Here is a 22385-nt window from a genome sequence, read left to right on the forward strand (position 1 = left end):
CTTTGACGGCTTCACTTGTTTGCCTCACGGCCTACGACAGTTCTGCAACAGAAAGAGAAGGCAGTGGAGTGAACCATTCCCGGCGCAAAAGCGGGGGGAGAAAGAAATTTCTGTCGCAGACTTTTTCTGGACCAGACCAGCTATCTTCGTGTATAGGCCTCATTCAACCATCCTTCGCGTCAGCTAAACCGGGAGACAAACGAAGGCTGGGCTGAGAAGATTTCTTTTTAGCCCCACTGGGAAGGTTTGTATGTGTGCTGGCGCGAGAGGGCTCCTCTTTCCGAGAATCTCTTTGGGGCCCGCCTTGAGCGAGTAGCGAGGGAGCTTTTTCGGTAGCTGGCGCGAGGAGGCTCACGCGCGAGCCGTCTTTAACCTGCAGCGGCCGCTGTTTTGCTGTTGCGAAAGGCGGCGACGGGCGGAGGGAGGGAGAGGCGGAGAAGTAGGGAGGCGCGCGCGAGCGAGCGAGAGAGAGCAACGGGCAAGGGGGGGGGGGGTCGCGCGCGGGCGGGCGGCAGGGAACAGGTAAGCGAGATCCGGGGGGGTGCGAGAGCCCTAGCGATGGCGTTGAGGGAGGGGAGGATAGCGGAGAAGGGAAGAGGGATGACTGCGCTCGCTTTCTTCCCGCCAAAACGGGGGAGGCGAAGGGTCAGGGTAGCGAGGAGAGAACTGCGGTGGCCTGACAGTGCTGGGAAAGGGGCGGTTTGGGCGGTATGTGTGGAGCGGGTTCTCGCTACGGGGGGGGGGGGGGGAGATGAATGAGGGGGGGAAAGGGGAGAGGGAAATCAGTGTGTGGTATATCCATATTTTTTTTGTTTGCTTATCTTACCATGTCCCACCCCCGTTTCCTCTCCCTTTCAGAGTTCGCCTTGAGAACAACGCTTAGAAGCTCCGATAGGTTCGCCCGCAGCCAGCAACAACATGACCCGCGATTTCAAACCCGGGGACTTGATCTTCGCCAAGATGAAAGGCTATCCCCATTGGCCAGCCCGGGTAAGGCGCTACCTCCTTCCTTCGCTGCAGTCTCCTTTGCTTTGCTTAGAAACACACGTTTCCTCTGCATTTGGAAAGCAGCCTTTTGCAGTATCTTTTTTTTTTTTTTTGCACCCTTCTTGTTAAGAACGGCCTTCCTTCCGAAGTGGCCCAGCTGTTGATCTCCTGATTGTAGTTTGGGTCTTAATCCATGCGTTCAAGGAGAGGGCATGTTTGTGTTAGTGAAACTGACTTCTAAATTCCCTTATGGATGCTCACATAGATGTTTTGGCGTTTTTTATATTTTAGGAGGGTTGTGCTTTTATCACTTCTCATTAACAAGCTGTGTATGAAGTGCTTATGTGCACTGTTGCTTAGTGCTTTTAATATTTAGCACAAGGGGCCTTAGACTTGCCAAAATCAAGTAATTTACTTTTATCCAAGCCCATACAAAATCATCTGTTGCAAGTAGTTATTCTTAACTACAGGGTTTTTAATAGTTGACCATCTGATGGAATGCAAATTTAGATCACAGCACAGATTATCATGATTTTATACACCCGCTTTGTAATCACATTTTACGTTTTTGTTGGTTACAGTTTAAAAGTAAAGGATGCTGTGGTGTCTCAAAGTGTATGTTTTTTTCTTCTGATTCTTCTGTGCTGATTCTCCATATATACCTAACCTTATCAGGTTTGTTCATCCTGACCACTTCATACACAGCAAGATTCTTAGTATTTCATTGTGGAGATCATCATGTATCCTTGGGAGTTTTTCCAGCCTGCATCCTGAAATCACAACTATTATCTGAAATTAGCACAAAAATCACCAATTAAGATCTGTTGTGTTGTAAAACACATTTGGATTATGGGTCTTCTTTTTGGTGTAAAACACATCCACTGATGTGTAAAGCATCTGAACTATGGAATCTCATAGTTTTTGCAGGGTTTCCTTATTCAATAAAAACATTAGCATTAGTATATTTCAATTGTATTATTTTGCTGCTATTTTAGCACAAAATTGTAAGTTCTTGAAAAAATCATGGAATGAAGTTTTAAGATTTTTCTTGATTTTTAACTAGATTTTTCCAGTCTGCTTGTAGCTGACTGCAAGCATGGTTCTGGTTATTAGAAATAGAGCAGTTGTAAAATGTGAAACAAAGTATCAATAATACTTCTTTGATATAAAGTTAACTCATCTTGTACAGCAGTAACTAGGAAATAACTTTTGCAGGGTGAAATACTGGGACTTTTCCCTAGCTGTAACAAATTCTGTGGGAGGCAAAGTACTGCCTCTTTTTATTCAGTTGCAGCAGTGGCAGAATAACTAGGCAGGGATCTCCTCCTTTAGACAGTAATGTTCTTAGTCTGCTTTGTTTGGTTTCAAGGTACCAGGTACTGCAATGATATTTAATAAGCCTTATTTTTGGTCTTAGTCTCAGTTTACTGACCCCAGTCCCTGTACTGAACTGTATAGCCATAACATTTTTATTGATTTGTGTATGTGCTGTTCTATAATTTGGTAATTTATACAGGGCTGGTATAGGGGAGAATGAGGCAGCTTCTCCCCTCAGCAACTTTGAACAAGTTTGTTGCGTTGTTTAGCTTTTTTATTTGCTTTGGCACATAGGGGGCGTTAGGTTTGGATTGTCTACCTCTGGTGCCAAAGTGTGTCAATATGGCTTTGTAACTTAAGTACAATTCCATAATGAAATAGTATTTTATTCTATGAAAACCTACCTAATTCAGTAATGGGGGGAAAGATCCCAGAGTTATCAACTTGTTTTATCCTCCATTGTCTATAATTTTCAATTCTGGTAGCTAATCATTTGTATATATGGATAGGCAACTTGGTTGGTCTATAACAGCAAAATAAAACTGGAGTCTACATGTGCATCCATAAGGATGATGAAGTGATGTTAAAGTCCGCTAACAACAGAATGATGGGGAAGTGTTACAAAGACAGGCCCAAGACAGGATACAATCAAGAGTAATCAAGCTACTCAATGGGTGAGGACTACTTCCAACTGACATTAAAGGTGTAACTGAACTAATATTACACTGAAAAGTAAGCAAGTGAACAAGCCCAAGATGATACAGCTTACAATATGAGGTCATAGATTCAGGTGGATAGCTGTGGTGGTCTGAAGCAGAAGAACAAAGTTTGAGAGTCCAGTGGCACCTTGAAGTCCAGTAAGGTTTTATTCATAGTATTCATTTGCACGCACGCTTCCTCATATACAATGAAATGGAATTTACCAGTTCATACTTATAAGGCAGAGGTTGAACAGCAAATTAGTGTGAGCATACACACGACTCAAACTTTGTTCTGATATTAGATCATGTGATTGTGCTGCATGAGTGTAAATAGGGGCAAAATTGTCATCTAAGTTTGTTGCAAGATCTGCTTCCCGGGTTTGTGGCTTTGTTAGATGACCTGTTCTTGTAGGTGGGTAGAAACTGTTTTAGGCTACAGGACAGTCTGTAAGCAAGGTGTGCCACCCAAGTCCTGTGAGAGCAGGAAAGACTACAAGTCACTGACAACCGATGCATTATTTGTATATATAGTATACCTAATCATATCTGCAACACCAGTGTTTGAGCTTCAAAATAATATTTTCAATATGGCATCTAGTCTGTTTAAATCAAAAGCAGAATCCATTAAAACATATAAAAGATAGTTTGAATGGACATACAGCAGATGCAGAATAGTGGCAACAGACTTCAGTACAGTAGGCTTTCCTGTCCCAGTCCCCTAGCAGCAGTCATTCCCTCACAACAATGGGGATTTTCTGGTGCATATGTCTTTTTAAAATCAGCAGTTGAAAACATTATAGAAAAAGCTGTGTTCCACATTGTTTGAATTTCTGTCTTTTTTTTTTAAGTAAATCTCCCCAGCAGTGCTGAATCTAGGACAATAATCCATGTGGAAAAAGTCACTGTAGCTAATATATAAAGTACCCTTCAGTCAAATACTTTGTCAGGCACCTGTTACACATTCACAGTCATTAGCAGGCAACATTTTTCATTTTTTCCAGGTATGATAAATGTAATAGATGCAATGAAGTGGGGAGTTACAGTCCATATGTAAAAAATAATGATCCTGAAATGTCTATGATATAGATCTTGGATGCCATGGAAGTTAAATATTTATGCCAGTGCAATGCTAGAACAATCTGAGCATGATTTGAAAAATGAAATCAAAGAATACCAATATAAACTTTATTCTAAAAGGCGATTTGTTCATAAAAATCATTACACATGCTTCAGATTGGGATTTTGCGCGACAGCTGTTCCACAATATGGTAGTTCCTTGTTTAAATGATACTTTTACTGTGATCAGATTTTAACAGTGGTTAAATCTGGGCTCTGCATATAAAAAAATCCTGAAGATAGAGTTCATTGTGACTGGAGTTGTTGCAGGAGTCAGTGGAATTTTTATAGTAGTGCCAGTAGAGACAGATGTGAGAGATGTTCTGAGGTGCTATATATGTAAAAATCATCAGGGCCTATGATCTTGAATTTGGCTTTTTGCACCACAACATGCTAGAATTTCATTTATACTTTGGGTTTACAGACCAACAGACAATATACTAGATGGAGAATTTTTATCATGTAAAAAAGGTAAAGGTAGTTATGTACGCAATAGTATGGTTAATGGATTATTTTGTGTGATTTTAATCTATAGATCAGCAGGATCTATGTAGATATCCTTACACAGAACCATTCATGCTTATACAAATAAGCACTAATACCACAATCCCATCCATTTCTTAAGGTTTCAGTCTCCACACACTTGCTTGGAAATGTTCAGAGTAAACAGTCTTAGGCTTAAGATTCTACTCACTCTTTTCCCAAATACTGTTCCTCTAAGACTGATATTATACTGAGTATATTAAAACAATATGTCTTTATATTCATAGTGCCAGTGTAAAGTATTTTGTTTAACCAGCCCATCTTTAAGTGCTTTCCTTTGCTTAATTTTTTTTTTTTTGGTCATTAGGTTGATGAAGTTCCTGATGGAGCAGTGAAGCCACCTACCAATAAAATGCCTATATTCTTTTTTGGCACTCATGAAACGTAAGTCATATGAATTCACAGCTATATTAGCTTCGTTAAAGGCAATATAAAATTAATATGAAATAATGTTTTTAAAATGAAAGATTACACTAACCGCCTTTTGCTATTTCAGAGCTTTATTTTGAAGTGTACAGCTGTATTAACTGAATTTATTACATGAGAACTAGACAGCCAAAGTAATGTAGTAGTTAAGAGTGTTGGACTAGTATTTGGAAGGCCCAGGTTGGAATCCCCACTTCTGCCATGGAAGGCTTGTGGGTGACCTTGGGCCAGTCACCTTCTCTCAGCCTGACAGAGTTGTTGTGAGGATAAAATGAAAGAGGAGAGGAGAATGACATAAGCCACTTTGGGGAGAAAGGTGTGGTATAAGCTAATTTATTAAATAGGTTGGCCTGACCTTTTTTCAGATAAATTCTTTTTCCTACGTGCAGATCCCAATTTGTTGTATTGTGTTGTTTTGCAAATGTGGTAAAGCCTTACTATGAAACCAGTTCATGCCTCAAAAATGTTGACAGGCAATGGGAGAAGGTGAAAATGCATGGTAATAGTCTCCTGGCCATCAAAAGTAGGGCTATGAGCTCCAGGGTTTGGTAACATTGAAGCTTTCCACAGTAGGGATCTAACATGATTTGCCCTAAGTCAGAGCTGCTGAAATTCAAAAGGAAAGGGCATTCATGTCCTGGTAACAGAGATATGGGGTGCATTCACACTGCACTGCACTAATGTGTTTTACATCCTGATTTTTACTGTGTAGGAATAGCAAAAATCCAGATATAAAACACATTAGTTAGTGTAATGTGAATGCACATATGGTGGTCCTTGAGATGAAAGATGCAAGAGACGCATGTGTTGGAATTTGTCAGTCAATGCATTTGGCTGCAGTACTTTTTCTTGTCTGTTTATTGTATCTGGGTTTTTTCAAAGCTGTTCTCCTAGCTTGCCCTGTTTCCTTCTCACTCACCAACCTGCCTTTTATCTGTCTCCCATCTTCATATATATATAATGTCACTTATTCCCTCCCTTTTCCACAATGGTGACCCAAAGCAACTTATATCATTTCTCTCTTCCATTTCATCCTTACAACAACTCTGTGTTAGACCAGTGAGCTTTTACAGATTTTTTATTACCTGGGTTTCTCAGATTCTGTTCTGAAGCTCTAGCTGCTACCATACTGGCTTTCTTGGGGTGGCTGCTGTTGAACCATAGCAAGTAGCCAAGCCTGGGTGAATCATACAAATCAAGTAGTATTGAATTGTCTGGTGATTGCTGCCTGGCCTGGTTCTTACGAGTTTTCTCTAAAAAAAGGGCTTATTCTATCTGCCTTTTATTGATAGAAACCAAGGTTTGATCATGGCCAATACTGTTGTGGTTGCATAGTGATGGTCACTGAGGGCATTTGTTTCTTAAGGCTGTATGCATTCCTTTTACTATTTTAGAAAAGTATTTCTCCCGCCCCCTTTTTTTTTTGTTTAGTTTTAGATGTTTCTTGAAACCTGGCACTCTTCTCAGGTTAGGAGAAAAATCTATTGTGTTCATTCATAGCTCTCGTCTCTGGATTTAAGTATCCACAGATGGGAGCCAGGGGTGGAATTCCAGCAGGAGCTCCTTTGCATATTAGGCCACATAACCCTGATGTAGCCAATCATCCAAGAGCTTAAATTTTTGCAAATGTTGAATATCATCTGCCATTATGTTGTCCAATGTGTGGAGATTTGGGGGTAGTTTTTGTAGGCTGCTTGAATGGTGCAGAGTGTTAAAGCTGCAGTACTGAAGTCCTGAGCTCTGCTCACAACCTGAGTTCGATCCCCAGTGGAAGCTGGGTTTTCAGGTAGCCAGCTCGAGGTTGACTCCGTCTTCCATCCTTCCAAGGTCGATAAAATGAGTACCCAGCTTGCTGGGGGGAAAGTGTAGATGACTGGGGAAGGCTATGGCAAACCACCCTGTAAAAAGTCTGCCGTGAAAACGTTGTGAAAGCAACGTCACCCCAGAGTTGGAAACGACTGGTGCTTGCACAGGGGGCCTTTCCTTTTTCCTTTCTTGAATCTCATATTGAATGATTTAGCATAATCTGCAAGACTGGCTGCATTGCTCTTCTTCCCTGACCTTGACCATTTAGGAAGACCAATTTTTTTGTATATAGGGTACCCAGTTATCAGTTCATGAGAAGATGCCAGATGCCACCTATTTTTCGTGCTTGCTGTTTTATCAAGATCATTTGTTAAAGAATCTGTCTAAAGGTTTTTGCAGACTCATAAAAATGTCCATTGTGCCACCTCTGTCTAAATGCTTGCTGGGAGCCTCAGATATTAAAAAATAATAGCGGGCTTTTCTATATCAGCAGCCATGACAAGAGTACAATACACCAAGTATAGATAGAATATCTGAATATTTCACTTTCTTTGTAGAGCATTTTTGGGACCAAAAGATATATTCCCCTATGCTGAAAATAAGGAGAAGTATGGGAAACCAAATAAGCGAAAAGGCTTTAATGAAGGACTATGGGAAATTGACAACAACCCCAAAGTTAAGTTTTCCAGTCAGCAAGTAAGTATTTTTCAGTCTGGAAGCATTGACAATTTGATCCTATAACTCCACTATTATTCTGGCCCTCAGGCTTTCTTAAGAACCTCTGTATCACCACACTGATATGGTTAAGACTAGGGATGGGCACAAACTGGAAAACTGAGTGTCATCCTAGTTCGTGGGGGTCTCACGAGCCTTCCCATTTACTGAACCAGTTATTTTTGTGAGGCTTGTGATGCAGTAGAACAGCCCCCTTATTGACTACAGACTCCAAGCTTGCAGCAACTCTCCATCTGACTCTCCTCTACTGGATCTCCAAATTTGGTGCACCCAGGAAAGTGCTTTCTGGGGAAATCACAGCTATAGCTTCAGGAATGTGTTGAACTGATCCTCTGCAAGCTAGAAGCATCAAACTTACAGAAGACCTTCCTGGGATGCCCCTCTACCTGCCTTCTGAGTTTGGTGAGGATTTGATTTAGGGATTCTGAGTAGTGCCCCGCCCCAAAGCAGATGTTCCCAGGAAGGTGCTTTCTGGGGAAATCACAGTTGCAGGTTTAGGGGGAGTGTGTCAAATGGCTCCCCTGCAAGCTAGGGGCATCTAACTCAGACCTGCCAGGGCTGCCCCTCTACCTGTCCTCCAAGTTTTGGGGGAGGGGTGAGCACTGCCTGCCTCCACATCGTAGACATTGTTGCTGCAGATGGGCAGTCTTTCTTCTCGGGCCCAAGAGGCAGTCACCCGCCTGCCTCCTGGAGGATCCTAGGGTCCAGCTGATTGTTGCCAGCATGCCTGCCACACAAGATGAGGGACAGGCACAGCAAAGGCAGCTAATGATGCTAAGTCAAGAGGGGGTATCTAGAGGTGTGGAAGTCAAGGTCAAAGGCAGGGAGGAGGGTGGGCCCTCTGGTGAGGAACCCACTGGTTGAGCCCCCTCTGCTCTACTTGAGCAGAAGAACAGGTGAGAGCCCTGAGTAAGCACCAAACAGCCCATACTGAGGAATGACTTCCAGTTCTGTTTTTTCTCTGCCTCTAACTCTTTCTCTGCCTAACTACCTGCTGCAAAGTAAAAACAGCTACACATGAGTTGGGGGTATATATCCATTCTGTTCCCTTAGAGCAGAATGGAAGCTCTCTTGTTGGCACCCAGCACTACCTGTCAAGCTTTGGAGACCACTGCTGGTGTTTCAAGGGGTGTAGAAGTCCATCCCACCCACCCCTTACTTTGACAATTAATTGATCGTTGCCAGCATGTCTGCCACACAAATTGCCAACACAAACAGCATGAACTTCCGTGAAAACCATGCAGGTTTGCTGCCAACACTATTGTGCTACCTGTAGCTCACAAAATAGGAATTTTTTGTGACAAATTTAGGTTCATGTTGAGGTTTGTGCCTATCCGCAGTTAAGACACTAGGTCACAAAATCTGCAACTCAAAGAAAAAGCTCATTTTGGAGTTTAGTGTGTCATATTCCTGTACATAACTAGATGAACAATATGTTATTCATTGCATAATGAAACACCAGCCCTGCTGTAATTCTGCAGGTATCTGCCTTTTTAGAAGAAAAGAAGCATCTGTCTTCCACCAGCAGCCAATACAAATGGTAGCGCTAGAGAGAACTTCCAGTACTCCTGCACTACTTGTTCTCAACAACCTTTCCTTTTGTTACTTGCACCTCTTTTTTATTCTCTCTAACAGCATCAGCTTTTTAAACAAATTTATGGAGAGGCATTCAGTGAAAACTCAGAAGGAGGAGCTTGGAGGGAGGGGGGTTGCCTATCAGCTAATTTAAGTTCTGGAAGCATTCTATGGCTAGTGGAAACAGTTTATACCCTTTTTTCAGAAGTGCATGCAGAAAAGGGGAGGCTTGAATCTGATTTGTCATGAAAATATGTATCTTCACACTCTATCTTTAACCAATTTCCTATATGGAAGATAAAAGAACTGTTTTAAAGTATGTTTGATTGTACTTCAACACTGTCTTGTTGGACTGGAAAAAGGCCAGACATATATTTTGAGACATTTCTGCCTGTGCATTGCAAATTTTCTTTCTAGCTTTCTCATTATCACACTGCTCAGAGCATCACTGCATGGACTTAATCTTAGAAACTCTTTGTTTACAGTGGCAGACGGTTGGCAGGTTGGCAGTTCAGAAGTAGCTCAACCAGCACTGTTTAATAAAGTTGCTGAAACTGAGGAGCAAAGTCAGTTATTTTCTCCTGTGATCTGACAGGGTTGAAAAATACCAGTATACTTTCTAGCTATCTGTGGGGAAAGTATTCCAGAGACCTTAGACATTAGGCTAGGAACTAGGGGTGTGCAAAAAAATAAATAAATTCGGAATTACACGGATTCAGAAATACATGGGGCCAAAAAATACGGAATACCTTGTATTTCCTATTACCATAATCGGAATAGCCGCATATACAGTAGATGCGCGGCTATTTCCGAATATATGGCCCCATTATACCCTATGGCCATTAAAATCAATGGCAAAATAGGGTATATTGGAAGCCGCTTGAAGGGGAGGGGGTTTGAGGGAGAGCCCCCAAATTTGCAGGGGACCTGCAGGGGACTCTCCCCTACAAACCCCCGAAGTCCCAAAAAGATTGGACTAGGGAGTCTCATTCCAGGGGCACCCAAAAAGGGTGCCCCTATTCCACCATTATACCCTATGGGCTATTGAAATCAATGGCAACATAGGCCATAATTAGAGGCTACTGGGGAGCAGGGGGTTTGAGGGAGAGCCCCAAAACCTGCAGGGAATCTGCAGGGGACTCTCCCCTACAAACCCCCAAGTCCCAAAAAGATTGGGCCAGGAGGTCCCCCCAAGAACCAGAAGAGAAAAGGAGCCACACAACACAGACAGCAGCAACAAATCAAACACACACCGCCCCCCCCCCCAAAAAAAAACCCCCAGAACCAGGAAAAGGGACAACAGGAGAAGGCCAAGAAACTCAGCTATTTAAAAAGTGGCCTTTTCACCAATAAGAAACCTCAGGACAAATCAGTCAACAACACCCCCCCCCCTAAAACCAGAACAGGAGGATGCAAAACCTGCAGCAATAGAGAATAGATCCAAACAGAAGGCCAACAAACTCAACTGTTAAAAAAGTGGCCTTTTAAACAATGAAAATTAGGCCAAACAGCGCCCCCCCCCCAAGAACCAGAACCAGAAGAGAAAAGGAACAATAGCAGCACAACACAGCAGCAACAAATCAAACACAGAATCCTTTTAAAACAGTAAAAAACTTAACTTTTAACAATACAGGAACTTTACCAACCCCCCCCCCCAAAAAAAACCCTTCACCCTAACCCCAAGAAATTCAAGCCACCCAAATCAAGAAAAGTAAAAGGACACTGCACTTTTAAAAGTCCTCTCACTAAAGTAAGATACGGGCAAATTGGCAACCACCCCACCCCCAGCAGAACCCCCTAACCCCAAATAAGCTACCCAGTACTCACCCACCGAAATCTGAATAAGTAAAGGGACTCTGAGTCTTAAAAAGTCCTTTTACTAACTAAAATAAAAGCAAGAACCCCAAGACTGTCTTACCTTAGTCTTTTCTTCTCCAGGCACTGTCTGGCAGGTCAGGCAAGGCTGAGAGAGAGCAACAGCAGCAGCTGAAGCCAAGGGCCAGTGCAGCACAGTCTCTCTCGCACACCAACACAACAGCAATGGAAATGGAGTCCAGCCAGGCAGACTCCTTAAAAAGGTTCTCTGACCCTACACAGAACAGTTTCAAAAAATACCACTGCTCTGTGATTGGCCAGATAACACTGTTTACTTGGATACCCAAGTAAACAAAAGAACAACAATGTTGCTGATGGCTGGTGGATTAGCCCAGCCATCAGTTACACAAAAGCCCTGCAAAGCATGCATTTGCAATGCATTTTGCAAATGCATGCTTTGGATTGGCTGCTGGGGCTCCTATCCCCCTCCCCCTCCCTCCCTGATCCCAGGGAGGCAAGGGAGAGGTGGGAAAAGGCTTCCAAAGGCGGGAAAGGAAGCAAGCAGCTCCCCTGAGGCTGCAGAAGCCCCTTTCCCGCTTTTTGCATTGAATTCCATATACTTCCGAATATCTATACGGAAGTATACGGGGAGCCATATTCAGCTCCCGTTTAATGGTCTGAAAATGAAATTGGAAGTATACAGTGCTGTATACTTCTGAATCGGGGGTTTTTCGGTGGTCTTGGTGGTTCGGCGGAACCGAATGCACACCCCTACTAGGAACACATCTCCAGCAGGAGTAACCTGGGTCCTGGTTCTTGACACAGGACTTCCAACGCCTTATAGACTTTTTTCTTTATTCCAGTGATTTTGCTGAATGCAATGTCTATTCATATTCAATTCACTCGTTAAAATTTTCATTGGAAAAATTTCCATCAGACATTTTAAGCAAAACTTCTTCATCTGTGCCTAGACTTATAAAATACATTTCTTGACTACAAAATTACTTTTATTAATTAAATTACTTTTGTTCTTATTGATTTAATTGTGTATATATTGAATCCATCAAAATTTATTCAAAAATCTCTTGCTTTGAAATTGATTGATACTCTACAACAACTTTATTTCCTGTTGATTTACTTATATGCTGCTATTTACCCATAGCCCCATCCTGCTATTGATGCTGCAGTAGTTAAAGAAACTGCTCAAGAAAGCAGCCCAGATGTTACAGAGGAGAATGAAAAGATGGGTCCTAAACGGAGAAAATCTACAGCTCTTAAAGTGAGTATTCAAGAACAATGGTATAAAAGGGCGTTTTTGTGATAGTGTGGTATGCTGCACTTTAAATTTCTCCCATTTCCTTCCTTTTAATATAAAATTAAAACAACCTACCTGCTGGTATGTGGATTTGCCAACATTAAGCTCTTTGTACCTGTGAGCGACCTCTGGGCTCTATTCAGCTTCATTTGATTATGGTAGTGAAAACAGGGAACAGCTTGTCTTGAATTGTCTAGCCTATGAACTCTTACCAAATATAAGCAGGGGTTGTTTTTGTAGAAAAATAGGTGTTAGAGCTCATTAGCATAACTCATTAGCATATGCTCCCCCCACGCACACACACACCAGTCAAAAGCAACCCAATGCAAGAAAGGAGAACCCTGGGCAAGAGAGGCTTGCTTGGGTTGGCTAGAGATCCAGCCAGCCCAAGCAGGCCTCACTCACCTGGGGCTCTCTTTGCCCCCCCCCACAGTCAAAGGTAGCAAGCCACCTGCTGCCCAAAATCACATAAGAAGTGGAGAAAGGGTGGCATGGGCTTCTCCAGGGATTAATGAGGGTGCTGGGGTGTGGCAAAACTCCTGGTGGCTGGCTGGCTGCCCACTCTCCTAATCCAGGGATTGTTATGCAGCTGTACCTACTATTCAGTGAACAAGGTAGGTGGAGGGATGAGGAGGAACCCTCAGGAAGGTTCAGGAGCTGTGCTTCTGTGAGCTCCTGCTGAATTCAAGGCCTGAATATCAGTAACCAGTCTTGCATACAGTTTGTAATACTGTATATGTTCAGAGGTGATAACTGCTCCACCTGCTGCAGAGCTTTTGCCAACCTGCTCTGTTTCTTCTTGCTGCACATTTTAAAAAGTGACTTTGTTTAGGATACTTTTGTGTTGCCTCTACAAGGTGGCTTACAGTGTTAACAATATAAAAACAAGCCATTGGACATAAACAGCATAGAAACTATACATAAAACAGAAGCAGGCCTTTCAAAAAGTTGGTGTTTAATGAAAAACCTTGAGACATGTAAAAAGAATGTAAAATGGGTGCCAGGTGAGCCTGAAGGGGGAAAGCATTCTAGAGGCAAGCTTGCAAGCCACCCCAGAAAATGCTCTTTTTAAAGTAGCCAGCCGCCTCACCTCTGAAGGCAGGGGCATAGAGAGAAGTACTTGCAAGGCAAATATTAACTGGCAGGCTGGCTTGTACAAGAGGAGGTGGTCCTTTTGCCTGTTCTGTTTAGATCAGGGCTTTTTTTGTAGCAGGAACTTCTTTTCATATTAGGCCACACATCCCTGATGTAGCCAGTCCTTTTACAGGGCTTTTAGTACAGAACCTACTGCAAGTTCTAGGAGGATTAGCTACATTGTACTGTAAGCTCTAGGAGGATTAGCTACATTGGGTGTGTGGCCTAATATGCAAAGGAGTTCCTGCTACAAAAAAAGCCCTTGTTTGGATTAGTTTATATGAACTTATGCTAGGAAGATAGTTAGGTCAGTATCCTTTCCCAGTTTGCCAAAGACATATAGAACACCTTCACTTTCAAAAACATTCAGCCACTTTGGAAGTATACATCACAGAAGTAGAGGAAGGACAACTGATGAATTCTTGTCAGTAGATTTCCACAGGAAAATTGTGTAGATTGGTGTTAGTGTTTTGATTCTGCATTTTCGATGGAATTGCTAACCTGTACCAATATATAGCAAAAGACAGATTGGAAAATAAAGTTCATTTGCTGACCATTAGCATGCAACAAAAGAGTTGAGAGAAAGAAGAGTTGAGAGAAAGAAGAGAACTTGCTTTTTTTTAATAGCCATAACTGTACACTGGAGAACTGTATGCTGATTGAGTCCTACAGTTGAATATATATGTGGAATACAATAATTCACGTACTATATTCTACTGTGCTACATTAATTATAGTATACCTTTCACAACATGTGGATTGTATGTGATTTGCATTATGGATGCATTCTGGCAATGTAACAGTCCTCTATCTGTTCATGATGGGCATGAACATAGCTTGGATGCCATGTTTGAATGTACTCTTTATCTGCCCCTTGAGCATGGAGGGTGACTGAAAACTCCCAAATTAGGGAGCTTTTGATCAAATTCCAATTTTTGTGGTATCTTATAGCAGGTACATGAGCAAACTGAAAAGTTTCTTGCCCCCAAACCCAAATCCTGGTTCGTGGAGGGATACTACATATACACACCTGTTTGCCAAGATGCTTGCATTTAGATGCTGAAGCAAATTGGAAGGACAGGAGAAGATGGGAATGTGTGAGCATGGCAAACAAACCATATTCATGCCTATCACAAATTAATGGACTTGTTGCTGTTTGAATTACAATTGTGGTTACTGCATAATAGTTGCTACTTTTGGATGATTTGAATAATTTTCCTGTGTTTTACATTAATGAGAAAGGGAACTTAGTCTCTTGAAGCAGGAAGAGTTTTGAGGCAATATAAAGGCTAACTGAATATTTGTTGCTTAAACATGTTACTTTAAACCCTTTTCATCAGATGGAGAGCTTAGTCTTTTCTCAGTGTTTGGTATCTCTTGTATCTAGTGAAACAAGTTATAAAGAAAACCATTCTATTCTGATTGCCTCGTCATGAGCCTGTGTGCAGCACTTTACATAGTGTGGTGGCAGAATCTCTGCGTTTTCATTAGATGACTGTATTCATTCACCACTTAGGAAAAAAATGGTGGGAAGTACTGTCAAGTCACAACTGACTTATGGTGACCCTATAGGGCTTTCAAGGCAAGAGATGTTCAGAGGTGCTTTGTCATTGTCTGGCTCGGTGCCTTGACCCTTGTATTCCTTGGAGATTTCCCATCAAATACTAGCCATAGTCAATCCTGCTTAGCTTCTGCGATCTCCTGAGAGTGGGTTAGAATTAGAAACAGTTTAATAATGTGAATAGGTGGGGCTAAGCCATCAGTATAGATCTGATATGGATGTAAGTGGAACACAATAACCGGTTTTTCATTAGGGATCTGCTAAACAGGATAATATGCCTCCTGAAACTGAAATTGAAGAAAAAGAGATGGAAGCGCCAAAAGAAGAAGATCCTTCAGAAAAACCCAATAGTGAAGTAAGTGGACCTGAAGAACTTAAATTTGTTCTTGTCTGATTTATTTGTGACTCACACTTAACACTGAAACTGGGAATTGTATGCCCTTACACCCACTATCTCTCTGGTCATGTATTCATTTTCATGTGAATCCCTTCCAGACATGTGTGTTACTGTTCTAAACTGTGTCTATATGCACTTCGAGAACCTGATTTAATAGCAGTTTGTTAATGTGACTTTGAGAGTATAGTTTAACTTGAATTAGCAGCTGTCACACAACTTTTCAGGAATAGGAGAGAATTTATACTTCATGTGGAAGAAGTGACCATAGGCACAAGTAATCTCATAATCTGTCCCTCATCTATAAAACCAGATTTACTGATAAGTTCATTTCACTTGGCCTAGTGCTGCTGTTTTGACAATTTAGAGGGTTATACATTTCCAGTCTGAGAGCCATTTTTGCATAATCAGTTGAAGAAAAGTACACTAATACTTAATGATGGGGAACAGTTTTTGCTGCCATTCACACTGTTTTCTTTTCACTGGGTTCATAAATACATTGAGCAGGGTCTGCTATTTTTGTTTTTAATTATGGATCAATATATGACCTAAATTGTCACTCATAACAAATTTAATTTAATATAATTTTTCAATTTATACCCCGCCCTATCCCACAAGTGGGCTCTGGGCAGCTTACAACATTAAAAACCTTAGATCCAGACTAGACAATTTCATAGTTACAAAATCTGTAAAATTATAGAATCACAAAATTAGCAAAATAGTGTCCAACATAAGCACCTAGATAGTAAGGTGCTGGGGGAAACGATGACTTCAGGGGACACCCGCTGGATCAATTAAAGTCTGGCAGAAAAATCTTACAGGCCCTGTGAAACGTGGATAAGTCCTTCAGGGCCCGGACAACAATGTCATATTTGTGTGTGCATGTTTGTGTATGTATATTTTTTCCATTATGGACTTTTGCAAATAATATTGGTCAATATATGATTGGTATTGACATCCATAACAACATTGGTGTATGTGTGTATGTTTCCTGTTATGAACTTCGGAATTTCAAAATTAGACAATATAATGAATGCTATTATTTTTCCTGTCTCTAGGATGTAGAGAAAGCAAGTGATGTACCAGTTCCAAAGGTTGCTAGAAGAGGGAGAAAAAGAAAGGTAATACTTCCACCTTAATATAGCCTTTTAAATATAAATTGGATTGTTAATTGTTTTTAAAAAATACCGTTTGCCTTACAAAAACCTCTGAACGAGGTATTATGAAAGCTACATTACAGTAAATTAGAATGCTACTTTCCATGATGCTCCTATTTCAGATAGTTAGGATCTCATTTCTGTAATACTATTATTGGTATTTTGCCCTTGAAGTGTAGAAGGGTTTTTTAAATCCTCTTAACAGCTTAAAGAGGCAGAGAGTGACCGATGTGGTATCTTGAGGGGAATGGACACCCTGTCTTCTCAGTCCAAGTCAATCTAACTTAAAATAAGTGTCTTCATGGAAATGTATTTGTATTCCTATGAACACAGACCTCTGAGTCTTACTGATACTTATCTTGAGAAGAAAGTTCAACTGAACTGGATTTATAGAACAAAGTTAAAGTCCAGTGGCCCCTTTAAGACTAACATAGTTTTATTCAAGGTTATGAGCTTTTATGTGCACACACAATTCTTCAGATAGAAATGGAAGATGAAACTTATAGAGACTGAACAGCAAATTAGCATGTAACACGATAAAGATATAAGTTTGAATGGTTATCTTCCATTTCTGTCTATCTGAGGAAGTGTGCATGCACACAAAAGCACATATCTTGAATAAAGCTTTTTGGTCTTAAAGGGACTACAGGACTCTAACTTTGTTCTACTGCTTCAGCCCAATATGGCTACTCACTTGGATCTAAACTGGATTGTGTCATGCCACCCTTACACTGAGTAGATGTTGTTAAGTTAACTATGATCCAAGATACAAACATACCTCTATTTTTTTTATAAAATATAGGCTCTTAGTAGCATTTGCAACAGTAATATAATTTATATAAAAGATTTTTTTCCATGCAGATTGAAAAACAAGCAGACGCTGAGGAGGAGGCAGCAGCAGTGGTAGCGGCAGCTGGAGCTGTAACAACAGCAGTAGTGGCTACAGGTCCAAAAGCAAGTCCTAAAAGAGGAAGGCCCGCAAGTAAGTTATAAAAATGACCATTGTTAAAGTTTTAATATATTCCTAATGTATACAGACAGGTGAAATCTTCCCTGGACTAAACCATTAAACCATTCAGCCTGAAAATCAAATAACTTTATAAATAATCTTTTTAAGAACTTAAAGGATTATCTATTTAAATCATTTTTATACCACCCAGTTCAGGACCTCCAGGGCAGCAGTGAGTTTTAAAATGCTTATATATTTTTTTAAAGTTCAACAAAACACATTAACAGGAAGAAGGGACATGAGGAAACACCAAACAAAACAAAAGTCTTTGAAGACAGTGATAAAGGACAACAAACTAATCACCCTGGAGAGGGAATGCTATAAATTTTTGTACCCCAACTGGGAAGGGCCTGTTCTTGGGTTGCCACCCACCTAACCTTATATCAAAGAAGACACTGAAACCATGGCCTCCAAAGATGATTCTAATAGTCAGGTAGATTAATATGGGAGTAGGCACAGTCTTTAAGGTTGTTATTGCTGCACAAGCTTTTGTGATCTAGATCTCGCTATCAAATGCATGGATAGAGCCGAATATCAGATTACAGCGATCTGTACCCCCAGGGAAAATGGCTGCTTTGGAGGGTGGACTCTATGGTATAATATCTGGCTGAAGCCTTTTTCCAAACTTTGTCCTGTATGACTTCCACAAAATCTCCAGGAATTTTCTAGCCTGCAGCTGGCAACCCTAGTCAAGTCTGTCCCACATGAATCCTCCATCAAAGGTCAAAATAGGCTTGGAAGGGGCCGTGCCCCCTCCTTTTTACTCACAAAAAACTGGAATACTATGGTTGCCTAGCAAGAACCACTGAAGGGATCTATTGCTTAAAGCTGCAGGTGCTGCTATTATCAGTTTTGAGTGTTTTAACCCCCCAGTATATATTTTTATAGCAGCTCTGTGGCACAGAGTGGTAAAGCTGCAGTATTGCAGTCCTAAGCTCTGTTCACGACCCGAGTTCAATCCCGGTGGAAGCTGGGTTCAGGTAGCCAGCTCAAGGTTGACTGCCTTCCATCCTTCCGAGGTCAGTAAAATGAGTATCCAGCCTGCTGGAGGGAAAGTGTAGATGACTGGGGAAGGCAACGGCAAAACACCCTGTAAAAAGTCTGCTGTGAAAAAGTCACGATGTGATGTCACCCCAGAGTCAGAAATGAGTGGTGCTTGCACAGGGGACTACCTTTACCTTTATTTATATATATTTTAAAATTTGGTCAGCTTTGTTATTATTACAGATTGAAACTTGCTTTCCTTGCATATGTCCCAGTATTCTTTTCTGGATATATAGCATATATATGTATATATATCAGTTATGCCTCTTTGATTTGACATGACTGTTCTCTAAAACAAGCATTTAAAATATTATTTAAAATAGAGGTCCCTTGAAATTTTGAGAAGGCTTGTGTAGATGGCAGAGCCAAAACAATACCTCCCCATCTCACTTTGCATAAGAACTATAGAAGGAATAAAAAGAAATGAAGGCGAGAGGGTGAGGGAAGGAGAAAAAAAGCCTGAAGAGGAAATGGAATCACAGACCTGGACCTTTACTGATCCTTCTGATCATCTAGTGGCTGTTGTTGCAGCTGTGTAGAATGCTTTCATTTGAGTGCTGGCATCCAGTAACAAGCTGTGCCTTATATTGGGCCTGGCCACTGTCTGAAAAAATCAGCAGGCTCTGGGGGAAGTACTGGCAGATACTGACATCCAGAAGTGCCATGTTGGAGAACCTTGCTTTTAAAGGGAAGATGTCTACTTCTGTGTTCAAAGTGTGTTGGCACTGACTGTAACTGAAAGCTCAAAAATCTGAACACAGTAAATTATATACACTGCTAGGTAGTTACTATATGTCGTGAATAAGGGCTGGATTGAGTCTCAGTTGCCTGTGCTAACCCAGTGCTATTTCAGTTTCTATATTAGATTCTATAGCTGAAACTTTGGTTCTGTTTCTCAGAAGGCTTTAGGACACTTCACATCACATTAAGTAATGTGACCTTTCTGGTTCATATAACAGTTATCTTTTAGCCTCATAGGATTTTTGTATTTTGGAATGTTTATATACTATTAAATTCTAAATAGATAATCAGAGCCTAACTTCCAGAGGCTGTCTTAGTTATCCTTGACTCTCTGAGTCAACTGGCTTAATCCAGCTTTCCCAGACCCTCGTGATTCGAGATAGATAAAGGATTGAGTTCCGTTGCGTAAGTCATATGTCCCAGAGTTGATTGGCAGTTACATTGCCTCCTATGGCTGGGAAAAGGTACTTAATGCATGAATGTTCTCTTGTTCCTAGTTATTCTTGCCAACAACCCATTTTTTTCTGAGTCTTGACAAGAGCATCCAAGGATATCCTTTATAACTTTACTGTGCACAGTGTTTAAGTAATGAATTTAGATTAATGATGTACAATTCCTATATGTTTTAATGAATTTACATTTGGGATTGAAGTTAAATAAGAGGATTTTAGAGCTGTCTCTCTTTCTTGATACAATTGGGAAACCAGTTTCCCTTTCCAGTGAACACAATGGAAATGGGAGTGCATGCAGGGGTTCCCACACCTCTCATTTCCTCAACAGTATATATGCTGTTTGTTGACATCCACCTTTGAGTCTATTGTGAATAAATTAAAATTCTGTATGACTGTCGGGAAGGCAATCATAACTTCCTGCTGCCTTCATGTGGAAATACTAAAACTGCAAACTAGAAACGTTCCACTTCAGTTGTACAAAGTTTGTTAAGGGTATTCCACTGATTTTTAGCAGCACTTATTTCTGAACTATCATACTTATTAATACATCCTAAAACTGAGATGTAAAGAGAAACCATTTGTCCAAAGTCAGAATTTTGTTTGCTCTTCATTGCAGCAATTCATCTAACTGAAATAGTAAGCAATCCTTTAACTGAACACCAACTCTGTGCTTGCATGTGCCTTCCTTATGTCTTGCAATAGGTGTGAGGCAGAATAATCCTGAGCTGTGCCTTTGCTGAGTGGCCAGCTGTTAGTCACCTCCCTAAGGGGATAGATATGTGGTGGCTGAATGGGGGAAAAGGCACCCCAACAGTATTGCCAGCCGCTACTACAACAGCATCTGTGGAAATTCCACTGCAGTGTTCCATTCCAGCATTGTTGCAAGGCAAGGTGGCATGATAGGCAGGGCAGGCAGGACCAATGGGAGTCATGAGTTGAAGAGCCAAATGTCTGTCATGGGCCACAGGAGTGATACTCTTCTTCTGCTGTACACACACCCAAAAAAAGACCAGCTCCTGACACAAGCCTGGTTGCCTGTCAGTGGGGACGGGGGCATCACCCCTCAGTCCCACTGGCACCCCACATTGACAGTCTGCACACAGAACTCACAGGGCACCAGAGGCTGATAATGGACAAGACAGTGAATGTCACTGTAGCAGCTGAACACCCACCCACACTGTTGAAAGTGTCAGTTCACACTGGAGGCACAGTAGAAGTAGGGGTGGGGGGTGCTGGGGGTCCAGATGCACCAGGTATTCCCCTTCATGTGGGTGCCTGAAGAGGACTACCATCTGAAATTAACCATCTCTGCTAGGCAGCATGGAATGCTATCCACCAAGCCTCACTGAGTTGGTGGCCCCTTAAGCCAACAGTATCATTTGCACAATGGATCCTGGATGGGTCATCAGTCCACACTGACCACAGCCAGGGTGGATCCATGCAAGAGCACCCAAAACATTTTCTGTGTGCACTCCTGGTCAGGATGTCTCCTGCCAGGGTGCCTCCCAACTTTCTAGAAGGTTCATGAGGAAGGCAGAGTTTTGGGGTGTTCAGTCTGTGCTTTCGGCTGGGAGGGCGGTGGCCTATTGTGTAGTCTTTTCATCCCCCCCAGTCTGTGTCTGCTGCTATGGCAGCATTATTGTGAAGATGGGACCCTTGCCACTGTTGGGGTCTGTAAAGATCATGTGGCTTGCATGTCACCCCCGCCCCCCATGCACTCCCACCTCCCATAGTCTGCAGCAAACACCAACACCTGGGATGCACACAATGGATGAGTTTTATTGAAGGGAACATGGGACAACAGAATGGTAAGGCTGGGATTCTGGCATTAACATGCAGAGCCCCACACGGTTCTTTGGTGCTAGGGGCGCCTTCTCAGTGGGTATGGTTAGGGAGGAGCCAGGAGGTTGGATGTATCTACATGCTCCTGAGGGCCAGCTTCTGCAGAGAGAGCACATGGTGGGGTTTCAGCTCCACAGATGTGGTAACAGCTTTCCCTGTTGGATAAGCACCTGCGTATGGGGAAAGCACATGATGGAGCAACTGCCAGCATTCCTCACTGGCAGCTTGTAGGACATTTGGCAGTCACAGATGCCCCATCTGGCACTCCGATGCTGCGAGAGGGACTCAATGGGTGGCTGAATCTAGACCATCCACATCTGATCTAGAGTCCTGTCAGAACCTTTGTGTAGCTGGAGAAACAAAAGCCAGTACAGTGTGTGTTCTATAATGCACCATTTGTAGCAATAATCTCAAAATCCAATGAAGTCACATTTTGTCAGGCTTGTTGTAGAAATAATTCTGAGTAAAAGCATACTTAAAATTGGGTTTAAGAATTGCATTATTTTTGTAGCCTGTGTTGATTGTACAGTGGCTTAGCTTTAAACTTTAGGCAACTAAGTTTAAACTGAAATAGTACTAATTAAACTAAATGTTTCTTTATGGAATCAGCTACTGAAGTAAAGGTTCCAAAACCTAGAGGGAGACCCAAATTGGTGAAGACACCTTGTCCTCCTGAGAGTGACATGTAAGTTTGTTTCTAAGCATTGATAGTGTTT

General features: G+C 41.7%; 1 protein-coding gene across 2 annotated transcripts in view; it reads left to right on the forward strand.

The window, feature by feature from the left end:
* Window positions 1–614: 614 nt before the first annotated feature.
* PSIP1 (PC4 and SRSF1 interacting protein 1) overlaps window positions 615–22385 on the forward strand; it is a 67760-nt gene continuing 45989 nt past the window's right edge. Inside the window, exons 1-9 of one of the 2 annotated variants that reach the window (XM_060237260.1) lie at window positions 615–708; window positions 859–990; window positions 4972–5048; window positions 7454–7592; window positions 12184–12300; window positions 15284–15385; window positions 16483–16545; window positions 17443–17563; window positions 22279–22354. In XM_060237260.1, coding sequence (XP_060093243.1) covers window positions 919–990; window positions 4972–5048; window positions 7454–7592; window positions 12184–12300; window positions 15284–15385; window positions 16483–16545; window positions 17443–17563; window positions 22279–22354 — 767 coding nt within the window. In that variant the 5' untranslated portion in view covers window positions 615–708; window positions 859–918. Of the gene's footprint in view, window positions 709–852; window positions 991–4971; window positions 5049–7453; window positions 7593–12183; window positions 12301–15283; window positions 15386–16482; window positions 16546–17442; window positions 17564–22278; window positions 22355–22385 lie in introns of those variants that run through there. The other variant, XM_060237261.1, reaches the window with a different exon arrangement.

Source organism: Heteronotia binoei, chromosome 4, assembly GCF_032191835.1.
Source record: "Heteronotia binoei isolate CCM8104 ecotype False Entrance Well chromosome 4, APGP_CSIRO_Hbin_v1, whole genome shotgun sequence".
Taxonomy (NCBI): domain Eukaryota; kingdom Metazoa; phylum Chordata; class Lepidosauria; order Squamata; family Gekkonidae; genus Heteronotia; species Heteronotia binoei.